Genomic DNA, 17048 nt, shown 5'->3' with positions numbered 1-17048 from the left:
TAGGTACAAGATTTAAACTTTTCAGAATAGGACAGCCATCAGAGTAATCTGTTATATGCCTTTACCCTGGGACTGGACACTTAGTATGTATTTCTAGCTTAATGTTGCTCTTGCTGATTGTAGGTCTAAATTTTTGTATGTTTCTACCTTTCTTTCTCCTGGACTATACTTGATATCTATTGTCATTGTATATAGTTTTTGTATCAGGCTTAAAATTCTCTTATTTAGACAAAAAGGGGAAATGTAGTGGCATCTTGCTTTGCCAGTGAACCTGTGGTGGTGGCCACATCCTAGGGACATGGCTTCGGGTGTGCAGGTGACCCCTTATAAGGAAGAGCTGGCTTGCTCTCTTGGGTGGCGGTGAGAGCATTGGAAGAGCAGAGACTGCATCTTCTAGAGCAGGAAGACTGTGGAGGTTATTTGCTATTATTTGTGTAAGTGCTTCCCTAATAAATACCTGTTTATCATTTATCTTGGGTCTTGTGGACTCATTTAAACCCCATTTTCAGGGGGTCAGTGGTTCAAGGCCAGCCTGATCAACACTGTGAAACTCTGTCTTAAAATAAACAAATAATAAATCATGTCCAGGTTCCCTATATTACCTAATACTATGTAAATAGCTGACATACTACATTGTCCAGGGGGAACAACAGAAAAAAAGGTCTGTGAGCATGTGACAATTTTCTTTTCTGAATATCTTGAGTCTAACTTGACTAACTCTGTGGCTTCAGAGATGGTGGGCCAGGCTGAATGCAGGTCATTCATTCCGATGGACAGCAACATTAATTGAATAAATCACAATCTGCCATTTTTTGCACTTTATTTATCTATGTTCTAACACTACAGGTTGAACTAGGGCTTCATATGTGCTAGGCAATTACTCTATAAGTGATTTACATTTCCATTAAAAAAAACTTTAATTTTGAAATAGGGTCTCACTATGTAGCCCAGGAAGGCCTTGAACTTAATTAATATCCTCCTGCCTCAGCCTCATGAGTAGCCTATAATACTGTGTGTGTGTGTGTGTGTGTGTGTGTGTGTGTGTGTGTGTGTGTGTGTGTTAAGGATAGAGGTAAATGTCAGCTGTATTTTTCTTTTGTTCTTTACCTTGTTTTTTAAGATGAATTCTCCAGACTCTAGGTACCTCCACACTTAAAAGCACTTGCTGCTCTTCCGGAGGACCTGAGTTCAGTTCTAGAATCCACTCCAGGCACCTCACAGCAACCTGTAACTCCATCTCTAAGGGATTTGGTGCCCTCTTCTGGCTTTAAAGGACCCTTCCCCACTTAATAACACACACATATTTACAAATAAAAATAAAAACAAATCCTTAAGCCAGGTGTGGTGGTATGTACCTTTAATCCCAGCATTCAAGAGGCAGAGGTAGGTTTCCGTGAGTTTGAGGCCAACCTGGTCTATGTATCGAATTCCACAACAGCCAGGGCTACATAGTGTGACTCCATCTCCAAATAAATAATCTTTTTAGAAAAGAAAATTAGAGAACTGGGCTTAAATCACTATTGTGTCTGCATAGCTGGAAATGCCGACTAGATGGCCCATAGTGTCTCTGAAGCCAGGACAGAAAGCCTACCTATATTTACACACTGAACACTGGCCTCATTTCCATACCCAACTGTGGGAAAAGGTTTTTAGTTGGTCTCTCACTAAACCTGGAGCTCACAGGCTTGGGGGGCTGCATTTACCTCTGCCTCCCTGCCTTCCTACTGACCTTCCACTGGGGTAATGGGTGAGGCACATGCTACCACATCCAGCTTTCCTTCCCCAGGCATGGGTGCTGGAATCCAAACTCAGGTCATTATGCTTGTGTTTAATGACCTGGTGTTTTAGCTACTCAGCTATCTTCCTAGTCCTCTGTTATTCTTGACAGTCTTTTAAATTGTTTTCTCTTTGGGCTACTATGAATAATGAATCAACAATCATTCTTTCGCATGTGTCTTGATGTACAACTACCATTTGCTTTTTATAACATGGAAAAATAAAAATCCAGAGACTGATATTGGGGCTTAAGCTTCAAGCTGAGATCAGAAAATCAAAGCAGCCAGCCACTAGCTCTTATGTCTACCTTAGGCTGAAAGGACTGATCTTGTTTCTGTGAGCTCTCACCAAGCTTCAAACTGCTGCCTGTCCTCAGCATGGCTGGTGAATGAATACCTTCCTATCTTCAATGTGTCTGGAGAATGAATGCCAGCTCTGAGACCCCATTCCTGTTTTACACAACTCTCATAAATCCTGGGATTAAAGGCATGAGCTCTGTTATTCTTTAGATAGATTCAGTCTCACATAGCCTTGGTTGGCCTTGAAGTCAGAGAGATCCATCTGCCATTGTCTCTTGAGCCCTGGGATTAAAGGTGTGTGCTGCCATTGCCTGGCTTCTATAGCTAACTAGTGTGACTGTTTTGCTATTTTGATCTCTAGTGGCTTTAATAAATCATAAACAATATATCACCACAGCTATTTTCCCCCTGTGGCTGTGGCAAGATATTGACTAAATCATCTCAAGGGAGAAAGGGTTTATATTAGTTTATTTTAACTCATGGTTCATAGGGTACAGCTCATCATGGCGGGGAAGTCAAGAAGCAGCTGGTTACAGTTTAGCTATAATCAGGAAACAGATGAATCTTGTACTCATCTCTCTTTCATTATTTGCACAGTTCAGGGTCTCAGTCAGGAAATAGTGCCAATCAGAAATTCAGGAGCCCTTCTGTCGAACTCAATTAATGTAATCAAGGTAATCCCCCACTGGGATGCCCAGAGGTCCATCTTCCAGGCAACTCTAGATCCTGTCAAGTTGACAGTTTACAACATTATACCACTTATTTGTCTTATGTGTCAGAGAGCTGCAGTGTGCTAAGATGAATATATATTCAGGCTTAATAGAGATGGCCAAACGATTTTCAAGTATTTGCATTAATTTTCAACTTCTGTAATATTTTTGAAGTGGAATAACATTCAAATAATTTTTGCATGGAGTCATGTTCATTCAGGAGGAAGATTAATTAAATTAAGGCTAAATAGTAATTAGAAGTATTTGAATCAGGTATTCTCTGTGAACATCGAAGATAGTTTTTCCTAGTAGTTTCGTGTGAATGTGGTAAATGTTATGGGGCTTTCCAAGACTTGGTCATTGGTTAGATTTCCTAGAAACAAAACTTGATGGAATTTATCAAGGGAAGGTTCTCAGGAGAAAACTGTGAGAGGGAAAGTGAAGGAGGGTAAAGGAAAGGCCCCAGTGAGGTGGCCAGAGGGAAAACTCAACTCTGAGCAGATCCCATAAGGAACTCTGGACATAGACCACAGCACTGAACCACCACCCCCTTGAAGAGATCTTTTGTACCCCATTTGTGTATTATAGCTGTGAATCTGGGGTGGTGGTTCTTTTGGGGGGTCCCCAACAATCCTGAGGAATTGTTCTTAAATATGAGCAATTCTCTCCAAGGGACTGTTTTAGTTTCTTTTCTGTTGCTGTAATAAAACATGGTCTTAGTTAGGGTTTCTAGTACTGTGAAGAGACAGCATGACCAAGGCAACTTATAAATAAAAGCATTTCATTGAGGGCTTGCTTACAGCTTCAGAGGATTCGTTCATGATCATGGTGGTGGAGAGAGGGGCAGCAGCAGGCAGGTATAGTGCTGGAGCAGAGGCTGAAAACTTACATCTGATCCTCAAGCAAGAGGTGAAGAGGGAGGAGGGAGAGAGAGAGGGAGAGGGAGAGAGAGAGGGAGAGGGAGAGGGAGAGGGAGAGAGAGAGAGAGAGAGAGAGAGAGAGAGAGAGAGAGAGAGAGAGGCTGGACCTGACATAGGCTTTTTTGAAACCTCAAAGCCCACCCCTAGTTCTACCAACTGGGGACTGAACATTCAAATACATGAGCCTACGGGGGCCCTTCTCATTCAAACTGCCACTGTTTTTAAGTGTCTTTAACCAGACTACATTTATCTGTTAGCTACCTCTGTCTTTACCCAAATGTTACCTAATTTGGCCTGGGTGTTGTGGTTCATGCTCTGTAGTTCAACTATCTCAAAAGCTGAGGCAGGAGGACAAATCAGGGCTATAGGGTGTGTCCCACACTCAAAAAAACAAGAACAAAAACAAAAAAATGGCACCCTAAGGAAAAGAATAAGTTGGCATTTTAACTATTTTGTAATGTGTGCTCATGGTTCTAGCATTAGTTTCTTTCTCAAAATGAATCATTGCTTCATTCGGTTCACCTTTTTAAAATGCCAGCATTAATGCTAGAAACTAAGAAGGATACAATTATGTACAGTTTTAGTAAAATTATAATAGAAGGGAAATGCTTTAATGCTATGATAATTAAAAGAAGTATAGAATATATACCATTTTATTGTAAAGGTCTTTCTGTACTTCTTTAAATAGAGTAAAAGTTTAAAGGGTTTCTACCAAAAAAATTAACAGGATTTTCTGGGTGTGGTGGCTTGTAATCAGAACTCAAGGCTGAGGTAGAAAGATTGCTGTTTAAAGTCAGCCTAGGCTATATAGAGAATTTAAGAGGAGTCTGGCCTACAGATTGAGATGTTGTCTTCTTAAGAAAGTAATAAACATTTTAAAGCAATAAACAAAATGAAACACAGTAACAATGGTTTATCTTGAAGTTCTGTGTAAGAGATTACTACCTCCCTCAAACTGCTCAGAGAAACAGCCTTATCTGCTTTAAACTACAAGGTTACAATCTGCTGTTTTGAGTTAGCATTGTTTTAATCTCCTAGGTGCTCGCCACCTTCTGGACGCAAGCGGTATTTCACCATCTGGAGACTGTACAGGACAATCAGAATTGTTTATAAAAACTTGTCTTTTATAAACTCAGCCCTAAGTGGGATATCTCCATTAAATTCCTCCCCTCAGAGCTCAGGAAACCCCCTGGAAGAGAGGCAGAAAGACTATAAGAGCCGGAGGGGAAGGAGGACGTAAGGAAAACAAGGCCCTCTAAATCTACACAAGCAGAGCCCGTTTAAACTCAGATACGCCTGCATAGGTCTGTACCGGGTCCTCGGCGAATACACTGTGGCTTCCAGTTTAATGTTTCTATGGGACTCCTGAGTGTGTGAACGAGTGCGTCTCTGCTTCTTGTGCCTTCTCTTGTGCTCTTTTCCCAAGCCCAAGAGTTGTCTTCTCCAACTCCAATGTGATAATTTTTCCTCTACCCTATTATATTTTATTTTGTTATATTTTATTGTTGACTCTTAAAATGCTTTTCTTTCCTCCTGAGAGACAGAAAGGGAGTGGATTCAGACAGGAGGGGAGGAACTGGGAGGAGTGCCTGGAGGGAAAACAGTAATCAGGATATATTATGTGAGAAAACAAACTATTTTCCAGTTTAAAAAAAAAAATAAAGATTTGGGGAAAAAAACTTGTCTTTTAAATTTAATGTTTACTTTTGAAACTCATGGGCCATAGTCATGTTCCTTTAGATTAGAAGAGGGAATACTTTAATATAAACAAAGGCTATATACTTGTCCTTAGTAAGGAAAAATTATGAAATGGGTCTACATGGGAATGTTTGTAGATGGAATAATTACCTTTGGAGAAAGAGAGTCAAAGCTGTGCATCAGCTAAGAGAGGACTTCACATTTATAAAGGAGAATGATTTGTATAGCTTAGCTCTAATCATAAATGCAAGAATAAAGTGAGCTGGAACTGGAGAGTTGGCTCAGCAGTTAAGAGCAGTGACTTTTCTTCCAGAGGACCTGGGTTCAGTCCCTGACACACACATGGTGATTCACAACTGCCTGTAAGTCTGGTTCTAGGGGATCTGATGTCCTCCACAGGCAGCAGACACACAAATGGCACAGATACACATTCAGGCAAAACACCCATGCATTGAAATTAAAATTAAAAAAATAAGGAGAGCTGTTTACAAAGGAAAAAGGAACCAAACTCCTCCTCCCTTTCCCTACATGACAAACCCCATTATATAACTATTTCTGTTACAGCAGATATAAAAATTCCTACTACTACAGAACAAAAGTATTGAACCATATAGCCCGTTTTTCTGTGATCTAGTACTTACTCATATTCTCTCTCTCTCTCTCCCCCTCTCTCCCAAATATATAATCAAATACCCACGAAAAGTATAACTTGAATTGTAAAGTGTTTTAAGTTAGCAGGGCTGGGGAGCAGAGCTTGTTTCATTAAATTCCCAGGCATGAATAATTAAAAAATATTAATGCTTGTGACTTACAGGAATGGGGTCCCATGGTAGATATAAAGACTCTTTCCAGGGAAGTGTGTTTGGAGTAATTGGTCCAAGGCCATCTCAGGGGAATCTTTTAAGGGCTTTACTGATCCCAGATTGGCATCAATTCATTGTCAGAACAGACTATTACTTTTAAGGATCCATGTGGTCTAAAGCCAGCAGACATGGCCTTAGAGTATGAAATCAAGATGTAAGTGGTAAGGTTAGAGGTTTTAGCTCTTTAGTGGTTTGGAGCTAGGACCTAGGAATGAGGCTATTCTTGGTTTCAGTTCCCATTGAGCCTCTAATAAATTGTGTGACCATGTGCAAGTGAACAGAATATAAATGGCTTCTTCATAGAGGTCCAGGAAGGAAAAGAAAAAAAAAAAAAAAAGAATCAAAACAAGGTTACTGTAGTTCTGCTACATACCCAGGAATCCAGCTAACATTTTTATCCTGTGTCCCAACTAAATATCAAGATTGTTTCCTTAGAATTATCAAAAGCCAGATGTCAGGAAGGCTTCTATGGATATCTGGGGATCTTTACTGTCATAGACTATCTGTTTTTGTTCTTATTAGTGTTGTCTTGTGGCACAGTTTCACTGTGTAGCCCAGAGTGCAGGTTAGTTAGTTAGTTTGTTTCTTTTTATTAACTTGGTACAAGTTGGGGTCATCTGGGAGGAGGGGACCTCAATTAAGAAATTATCTATCATATTGGCCTAAGGCAAATCTATGGGGGCATTTTCTTGGTTACTGATTGACAAGGGAAGGCCCAGCCTTCTTGGGTGGTGCCACCCTGGGGCAAGTGGCCCTGGGTTATATAAAGGAGCAAGCTGAACAGGCAAGAAAGTAGTGGTCTTCCATGGTCTCTGCTTTAATTCCTGCCCAAACTCCTACTTTGACTTCACTGGGGGATGTACTGTGACCTAGAAGGAAACAAACAAACCCTTTTCTTCCCAAGTAGGTTTGGGCATGGTCTTGATCACAATAAAAAGCAAAGTAGGACACCTAATCTGGCCTGGAACTCATTATATAGGTGACCCTAGTCTAAAACTTGAACAATCATCGTGCCTCTGCTTCCTGTGGGTGAGAAGACTATAGGTGCAAGCCACTGAGCCCAACTATTCCCCTGACATTCACAAACAGGTAATTCATACTTGTCGCCAGCTTACTAGTGCTATGATGAAACACCGTGACCAAAGCAAATTGAGGAGGGAAGGGTTTATTTGGCTTATTTTTTATGGCTGTTCATCATTGAAGGAAATCAGGACAGGAACTCAAACAGGGCAGGAACCTGGAGGCAGGAGTTGATGCAGAGGCCACGAAGGAGTGCTGCTTCCTGGTTTGCTCCTCATGGCTTTCTCAGCTTGCTTTTTAAATAGAATTCAGGACCACTAGCCTAGAGATGCCGCCGACCACACAGGGCTGGGATATCCTCCACCAATCACCAAGAAAATACGCTACACATTTGCCTACAGCCCGATTTTATAGAGGCATTTCCTTAATTAAGGGTTCTTCCTCTCAAATGTCTTTCGCTTGTGTCAAGTTGACATAGAACTAGCCAGTGCGACACTAGATTTGGGCTGTGCTCGTTCTTCCAAGTAAAAGGAGGGAGAGGAAAGGAAGCCCAAGAGAATACATGAGGGAAGAGGGAGACTAGTGGGAAAGGCATTGATTGTGAGAGTGAGGATCACAGAAGAACAAAAAATGAGTACTTGAGAAAAGAAAAAAGACAGCTTCTGACACATGTAAGAAAATAGAGAAAAATGAAAACAGGAAAATTAAGAAGGGAGCACATTCTTGAGAATGGGCACTGACAAAGCATCTGGATTCTGATCCTCTTAAAACCCCCTCAGCCCACTTTTCCTGGGAGTTTGTAATGTGTAGATTAGAGGACTGATGCTCTGTAAACGAGAAAACTATTCGAAGAAGGGATACTGAAGGGGAGAGGAAGCTGAGGGAGGGGATTAGTGGCCTTTTTTTTTTTGGCACTTTAGGTGAGAATTTAAGGAAACCTCAGAGAGTAGTTGTGGCTACTGAAGAATCTGCTCCTACTTGCTGAGTGCTGGCCACTTGAGGGTACAGCGCTCCTCCTGGATAACTTCATGCTATCCTAGCAGCATCTGAGGAGGTTGGACTAATATATCCTCCTTCTATAGTAGACATCTCTGAAATATGTAGGTTTGTAGTCGTACAATTGGAAATTCAAATACACTTTGTTAACTTGAAAAGCCGAGGCGATTAAAAGAATTTCTAAGCCTCTCCACGGGTCCTTTGTGAGTCTAAAGAGAACTGGTGTTCGGGCCAGTCGGCAAATTTCCGGGTTAGATTTCCAGTTCCTCCAAAATTTCCCTTCCCGTCTCCAGGGCAACCTTTTCCTTTTCTAGCCAGTTTGAAAACTCCGCCTAGTCAGAGAAAGCGTCTCATCTCCAAGGAGACGGGCGCAGGCGGGGACTTCCGGCCCCACGCGTAGCCACTTCCGCCTCGGGCCGGAAGCGCCGAAGCAGACGGCGTGGGTCTGGTGCTCCGGCACCCGGCGAGTGCGTATCGGGCCCGTGGTGGCCCCGGTCGCGCGCGGCGATGCTGACCCCCGCGTTCGAGCTGAGCCAGGACAGCGACTTCCTCACGGTCGCCATCCGCATCCCGCACGCGCGCGCCTCCGAGTTCGACGTGTACTTTGAGGGGGTGGACTTCAAGTTCTACGCCAAGCCGTACTTTCTGAGGCGAGTTCCCGCCGCCTGCGCGCTACGCTCATGAGTTAGTTAGTCCGTGCCTCGCGGACGCACCCGCGGGTCTCGCTGCTGCCTTGGCGGCTTCTGCCTGGCGCGCCGTCTGCCTGCCGCGCAGTCCCCTGCTTCCGTGCCTGCGGGTCTCGCCACAGAGCACGGGGCCACCCAGCCAGTGTGTCGGTCCAGTTACTCTCGTCCTTGGTCCTTCCCGTCTTGTGCTGCTCTCTGCGCTGCGCGGTGTCTTCCCCGCGTGGGTCGGTGTTTTGACACACGCCCGCATGCTTCCCGAGTCCGCCTCTTGGAGGACAGTCCTCTGATTCCTGCAGTTAGTTCTCAGGTTCCCTTCGCATCTGATTAGTCAATTGCTGCCCTGCTGCCATGAGAGGCAAGCAGCACTTAGCACTTGTCCCTCTGGATTTTTCTCCGTGTTGAACCAAAACAGTAGTGGCAGCTGACGCTGGGGCCACCTTTGGTGTGGTAGGTAGGCAGCGTCTTAAGTGCTTGGATGTGCAACATCTTATAGCCATACTTTTGAGATAGGTAGGCAGTGCTGTTAACCCCCTTGTGCAGTGGACGCTGTGAGTCTTCCAAAACTTGCTCATGCATTGCCCTCCGCTTTCCAACTGACCCCTCCCCTGCAGTCAAGCTGGTTTCTTCACTGCTCTTGAGGGAAACACATTAGATATTAATTAGCATGCCATCTTGAAAACCCAGTACCCCTACCTATGGAAGATATTTCCAAGACTCAATGGGTATCGAAACCATGGATAGTAATGGACCCTGTATAAACTATTTCCCCTATACCCACAAACCTTAGATGTTGTTTTATTTATAAATTAAGTTAAAAACAAAGCAGAACAAACATAACGGCATTTGTGAAGTTTATTGTGAGGTCCCCGTCCCCCAGTCTTACTACTGGTAGCTAAAGTATTAAAATGGAAAGGTGTATCATATTTGATTTTTACTCTCTTAGTTGAAGAAGGAATCTAAGTTATTTAGCTTGTAAAATATGAAAGACGTGCTGAAAAATTGCCATTCAAATGGTTGATAGATTTTGATCGCTAAAAATGTACTGTGATTGGTGATCACTTACCTTGTGTTAAATCTGCAGATTAACACTTCCTGGAAGGATCGTAGAAAATGGAAGTGAGCAGGGGTCCTATGATGCAGATAAAGGTATGGCCTTGGAGATTTTGGACACTTTTTTCTATATTTTTTATGTGTGTATATGCTTCTGTTGATAAAATTCCTTTCCCAAGAGACAAGTTCTACCTCTCCTAAGGTCTCATTGACAAACTAGGTGTGATTCCATCAAAGTCCCCTGGGGGAACTATTGAGTTTATTAGGGTTACAGAGAGTGCAGTGGTAAAGGAGCATAGGTGATCCTAAAGTAGCCAGAGTGGAAGGTCTGTATGGCTTCCCCAGGACTTCATAAGTTCAATTCCCTCCCTTCATCCTATACTCTAGCCCCTCCTCCATAACCCCGTGCAGTTGGGACAGAATTGTATCTATCATACACTATTTGGGAATGGGGAGTGGCTGAATAGTCAGGTGAGGGTCCCATGACTCCCCTCACACCCCCCCTTCTGTGAAACAAGATAAAATAGTTCAGCTGTGATGACCTTTTGTGAGCATGGCCTCCGTAGCTGAAGATGGGAGCAGTTTGACTCCGAGAATAGTACTATACAACAGCATATCTAGGTGTAGGTGGGTGTGTTGGGAGGGGCTTGTGTATATGTGTGTATGGGGGTTCATGTGTGTGCATGTGTAAATGGAAGCCAAAGGACAACCTCTGATAGCATCTGGAAGAATGCTTTTTAACAGGGTTTCTCACTTGCTTTTTGCTTCTCAGGCTGGACAGGCTGGGCCGTGAGTCTCAAGAATACCCATCTCTGTCTTCCTAGCACCAGCATTACAAACATGCTCCACTACACCTTGTGTTTTTATTTGGGTTCTGGGAATCAAACTCAGGTCCTCCTGCTTGTATGGCAAGTGTCTTACTGACTGAGCCATAGGCCCAGTCTTGATTAGGGTTTTGTGGATTCCTAATGTTGCTGTAGCCACATAGTAGTAGTTCTTAAAGATACCATGGGGACTTTTAGATGTCTAGCAATTGCTGTATGATGCATAACTCTTTCTTTAATGCTTAGCGCCTGTTATCTGGATTTTGGGCAGTTAGCAGTGTTCTGTCTTTTAAAGTATTTTCAATAGTCTTTAAAGTGAATTTGAATCAAGTGTTAGTTTCATTTTCTGGAATTGTTTCTACTTTTGGCACATGTGTAAAAGTAAACATCAACATGAACTGATTGATTTTAAAGTAGGTATGACTTAGGAGCTTTTGAATGGAATTTTTCTTTTACAGTTTTCAAAGTTGAATTTTAATAACAGGTAGATGAGAAATTATCCATGGAAGAAATTTAAAGAGTAATTGAATTTTCTTTTCATGATTGATAAGTTCCTATTTTAGCCAGCCAGCCATAAAACTGGTTAATTTTGTTCTTCTACAAACTATTGTCTTTTCCTTTGTCAATGAGTTTGGAGTAAGAACAGCTTATAGGGCCAACAAGGTAGCTCAGTGTGTAAAGGCGCTTGTCTAGTAAACCTGTCAACCTGAGTTTGGTTTCCAGAACCATGTAAAAGAAAAGGAGAAAACTGCCTCCTCAAAGCTGTGCTCTGATTGCCACACAGAAATCATAGCACAAATACACCCCACATGCATGCACAATAATAATAATTTCTTAAATTTAAAAAGTGTAGCTTGTGTACGCTCACATAATTTACTCAGTAACTATTGACCAGTGAACTAGGGAAAATGAGACTAAAGAAACTTACAATCAGCTTCTCACTCATAATGCAATATAACTGATGTGAAAATGATAATATAAGGAAGCCGCCATATTAGCTTATGGGGTCTACCTTTAATTGCCAACTTACTATAACAATGAAATTAGTAAACTTCATGGCTGGAGAGATAGCTCAGCTGTTAATTGCATATACTTCTTTTGCAGAGGATCTTACTTTCTGATTTGCAGTACAACTCCAGGGAATCTGACACCCTCTTGTAGTTTGCATAGGCACTAGTAAATCACATACATACATACATACATAGCCTTAAAAAATAAAACTATAAAGTTCTCAGAGTTGAAGAGTTGTAATATATGGGTATTTGGGTTGAGTTGCATTTGATATATTGGATTATATGTCAGTGTGTTGAAAGAGGTAAAATGTTTAAAACAATAGGCTGAAAGTAAGAGCACACACTTGTAATCCTGTGCCCAGGAGCCTAACGTAGGAACATCATTTCATGTGAGTTTGAGGCTAGCCAGGGCTACATAGTAAGGATGTCTCAAAAAACAAAACAAAACAAAAACAACAACAAAAAACAAACAAAAAAACCCTCTAGAGTTAATAAAGCAATTATTAAACTGTAATTACTTTAGTGTAGCTTTAATGCCTCTGCTATCCTATGATAAGCTATTCTAATTTCTCTCCTAGTCCAGAAATATATTTTATAAGTAACTTTTGGTTAATGTTATTACCTCCTCAGGCCACTGAATTTTAGAAACTCTTTGAGTTTTGATATTTTGACTAGGTTAAGATGGTGTTAAGCAATTCTAAAGCATTGTAGTATTGGACATATTGATTTCTGATTGAAGTGACAGATTTAGAACAGCCTTTTAAAAGACTTTCTACTTTAAACCTTGATTTATAGTCATTAAATCTATAATAAGGGCCAAATTTTGAAGCACAATGAGGAATTATGTTTATAAATAGTTAAAAATGTTTTATATATTCATTGCAGAAGGTGTTAAGCTTCATGAAAACAATTTCTCTCAAGTATATCATATATTTTGACCATATTTACCACCCCAAATTTTTTCCTTTCTCCCTTCTCTCTCCTTTCGTCTCCTGCTAGTGTCCTTGCCCCTAGTTTCCATATGCTTTCATGTCTCATACACAGGGACATGCCCTTACACGCACGCACGCACACATGCACATGTATATCATCTGTGTCATCTGTCTATTTGTTCATGCATCTATGAAAAGACTTTGGTCCACAAATGAGATACAGTCTGTTTGCCCTGCATCTGTCTTACGTTGCTTAATATGATCTCTAGTTATATTCATTTTCTTGTAGATGACATCATTTCATTCTTTTTTATGACTGAGTACAGGTTCATTGTGTAGATAACACATTTTTTATTTGTGTGTGCTGATAGGCACCTAGACTGAATTCATAACTTGGCTGTTGTGAATCTGCTGCAGGAACTTTAGATGTATAGGTGTCTCTGTGGTGTGATGACTTGGACTCCTTAGGGTATATACCTAGGAGAGGTAGCTGGATTGTATGGTAATTCTAATTTTGTATTCTGGAGGCATCCTTACTTATTTCCAAGGTGGTAAAATTAGTTTATATTCCCACCAGCAGGGTATAAGGGGTTACTTTTCTGTGTATCTTTCTACCATTTGCTGTTGTGTTTTCTTTGTAAGAGCCATTCTGAGCTGAGATGGAATCTCAATGTACTTTTAATTCCATTTTCTTATTGGCTAAGAATGCTGAACATTTTTTTTTTTCATGTGTTCATTTGCCATTTGGTTGGGTGGTTGGGTTTTTTTTTTTTTTTTTTTTTTTTTTCTATTTCTTTGTATATGTATGTAAGTGTGGTTTGTGTTGTGATTACTTTAACTGTGTAAAGATAATTCATTTGTTATATTAGTGAATATTAATTTAACTATGTAAAGATGTGTTACATTTGTTTATGCTGTGTTTGTTTAACTATGTAAAGATGTGTTGCTGTTTTATCTTGCCTGCTTAAGGTATCTGGTTGTTCTAATAAAAAGCTGACCAGCCAGTAGCTAGGCAGTAGAGGGATAGGCGGGGCTGGCAGGCAGAGAGAATAAGTAGGAGGAGGAATCCAGTCTGGAGAAAAGAGAGAACAAGGGAGAAAGTGAGGGAGAGGCCCCTGGCTGGCTAGCCAGGCAGCCACCAGCCAGACACAGAAGAAGCAGGAAAATAGTACATACAGAATGAAAAAAGTAAAAAGCCCTGAGGCAAAATGTGGATGAAGAGAAACAGGTTAATTTAAGTTACAAGTGCTAGCGGGACAAGCATAAGCTAAGGCTGAGTATTCATAACTAATAAGTCTCTGGGTCATGATTTGGAAGCTGGTTGGTGGCCCAAAAGAAAGCCTTTTACAGGTTTATACCTGTGTATGTGTTCAAGTGTAGATCAAAGGTTGACTTAGACTATCTTTCTCCATTACAATCCATCTCATTTTTCAGACGAGGTCTTTCATTGAACCTGGAGCTTGCTGCTTCAGCTTGGCCAGCAAATCCCAGTATAGAAGTATCTCTACTTCTATAGCACTGGGATTATAGGTATTTGATGTGGTATTTAGTTTATTGTATATGTGCTAGAGGTTCAAACTTAGATCCCTACTATTGTCTGAGAAACACTACCAACATTTTTCCAGCCTGAGTATTTTGTGTTTTGAGTTCTTCATATGTAATACATATTAATTCTCTTCAGTTATATAATTAGCAAAGGTTTTTCCTTAAAGAATTATCTATTACATATACTTGCATTTCTCTTATATACACTTATGAAGTCTTTGAATATTTTAATCTGTCTAAATATAAAACAATTTCTTTTAAAGGAATTTTTACCATTCGATTACCAAAGGAAACTCCTGGCCAGCGTTTTGAGGGGCTGAACATGTTAACTGCTCTTCTGGCCCCAAGAAAATCCAGGTCTGCAAAACCACTTGTGGAAGAAATAGGTATGTTGACTGTAGTTGGGAGGAAATGAAGATAAGTGGGAATATTTGTAATAGTTTGTGTTTCTAGGGAAAGAGACTTGGGGCTAGAAGATTGGAGGAAAACAAAAGTTCACGAGAATAAAAGAAAAAGGAAAGGTTCAAGTTATTGTGAAAATAACTTTTCTGGTATCATTTACAAGTAATAACCAGTAGTGGACCAGTAGACCAGACACAGTTTTTCTTTTATCAATTAAAACACTGTCCTATCCGAAGTGTATAGTTGAAAATGTTGTGTAGTATGAGCACATGTGAGGGCATGAACTGTAGTGTTTGTTTATTTCCACTATCCTGGATCGCCCATGCTCTTCCCAGGCACTGTACCTGTTCTTGCCTAGACCACCAGTACCCTCCCTTTGCCTGATTGTGAGCTGCATACATAATTATTCTTTAGAGTATATTTCTTTTCACCTGGCTTCTTGTACTCAGGGTCCTTATGAGCTGTATCTGTTACAGCTGAGGTCCATATATATACACCTTCGTCACTGTGTGGTAGATGATTTTGTGAATTGATCTGTACCCCTTACTGTTGGTGATTTTTTTTGGCTGGTTCCAGTTTTTGACCACCATGAGCAGTGGAGCTGTGAATGTTCTTGTCTATGCCTTTGGTGCACAGTAGTAGGTCTTTTCCCTATAGCAACTTCTTCCTCTCATTGTACTAGAGACCTCAGGACTCTAAGGAAGAAATTAATGTTTAACACATTTAGGTGCTTCTGGGGTTTCTGAGGAAGGAGCTGACGATGAGGATGCAGAGTTTGACTGGGAAATTGAGCAGACTCCCTATGAAGAGGTCTCAGAAAGTGCTCTGCTCTCACAGTGTCACTACGGATTTGGAAACCTGCGAGCAGGTGTGGTTCAGCGGTTACAGGTATGCTGTCACTCTGGAAGACTGGCACATGGGGCATTTCAACTTCATTTCTGCGTACCTAGGGCATTTTTAAGGTGGCATAGTTAGTGTCCATAACAAGCAGGATCAGACAGCTGTCTATTCTTTCCTGTCTAGCTTGCTGCTGTCCTTAGGGTTCTAGATGGGAACAATCTAGAACAAATACAAACAACCTGTCTCCTGATACTTCTGGACAACCTTAAGGAAGTATGATACTTCTAAGGGATGGAGATCAAGTACTAGGGCGTGATACAGTTTCTGTTTCACACGTGCGGGAGACAGGATTTTCCGATGAGGATGTTTTTAAAGCTACATACCTAGTGTGTGCATCTGAATCATTACTGTAGAAGTAGTAATGTACTTGGATAGAGCGCACTGCCCCAACCTTCTAACACACACTGTTGAGCACAGTGAGTGTTCTTGAATACCTTTGCAATCTAGAGAGTCCCAAACCTGAAGCCGCCAGCTGGGATTAATATGGATCTGTCTGAGCACTGTTGCATCAGCCCAACAATACTGGTTCCTTTATTATTGTGTCTGCACTTTTTTACGAGGAGACAAATCCAGTAAAAAGCTTTAAAGAAAATGGGGTTTTCTTACACCAGTTAAATTAGAGGGATATAGTGTTCTTGGTGACATTAGGAATTAATCAGACTTTCAGAAATCATAGTAAGGTTGGTATGTTTCATCAGATGTATTCACAACTGCTCTGTTTGTTATGGTCAAAGTGACCATGTAACATTGACAGTATTGCCCTTTTTCTTTAGTGAAGAAGCTAGAAATGCTTCTAGAAAAGGTTATTACACAAGTCAGAGGATTCTGAACATTTGTCTCATGATATAATTTTAAAAATCAGTTTTCTAAAACTGTGTTTGCTTACAGTTTTAGCTTCTCTAGTTTCTGCCTTTAAATCAGGGCACACCCAAAACATTTCTTCACGACTTGTATTTTGCCAGTATTCCACTATTCTTTTAAATGAAAATAGTTTTGTTTTCTCTGATGATAAAAGCAATTAAAAATGAAATAAAGAAAAAATAATGTCTTCAGTGAATAATGTAATCTTTTACAAGAATAACCCAGTCTCCTTTTAAACAGGTTTGCAAACTTATCTATTTTATCTGATAATGAAAATATTATTGCTGAAGCAAATTCACCAACCCTTCCCACCCCTGCTTCTCATGTACATACACACACCTGATTTCTTGCTGTTTTGAAATCTCTGCCAGCCACCAGGGCGCCTTTGGAAAACTGCCCTGGCTGCTCAGAGTCAGAGCTGCACAACAAGCTGTTGGCATTGGTGGCTGCCAGCAACCACAATCCTGGAGTCTCTGGGCGCCATCCCAGCCAGCCGTCTCTTGAGACAGCATTAGTTGCAGGATGCCAAGCCTTCTGGCCCTTGCTTTCCTTT

The 17048-nt window shown here is 41.1% G+C and overlaps 1 protein-coding gene across 2 annotated transcripts in view; it reads left to right on the top strand.

Moving 5' to 3' along the window:
- The first annotated feature begins 8711 nt into the window (after nucleotides 1–8711).
- The window catches only part of Shq1 (SHQ1, H/ACA ribonucleoprotein assembly factor), a 105872-nt gene continuing 97535 nt past the window's right edge, over nucleotides 8712–17048 (top strand). Inside the window, exons 1-4 of one of the 2 annotated variants that reach the window (XM_051203468.1) lie at nucleotides 8712–8932; nucleotides 10050–10114; nucleotides 14596–14718; nucleotides 15462–15622. In XM_051203468.1, the coding sequence (XP_051059425.1) occupies nucleotides 8790–8932; nucleotides 10050–10114; nucleotides 14596–14718; nucleotides 15462–15622 (492 nt within the window). In that variant the 5' untranslated portion in view covers nucleotides 8712–8789. Of the gene's footprint in view, nucleotides 8933–9394; nucleotides 9416–10049; nucleotides 10115–14595; nucleotides 14719–15461; nucleotides 15623–17048 lie in introns of those variants that run through there. The other variant, XM_051203469.1, reaches the window with a different exon arrangement.

The sequence above is a fragment of the Phodopus roborovskii genome, unplaced genomic scaffold, assembly GCF_943737965.1.
Source record: "Phodopus roborovskii unplaced genomic scaffold, PHOROB, whole genome shotgun sequence".
NCBI classification, from domain to species: Eukaryota; Metazoa; Chordata; class Mammalia; order Rodentia; family Cricetidae; genus Phodopus; species Phodopus roborovskii.
The sequence above is the reverse complement of the archived record's forward strand: the minus strand, read 5'-3'. Positions and strand labels throughout refer to the sequence as shown.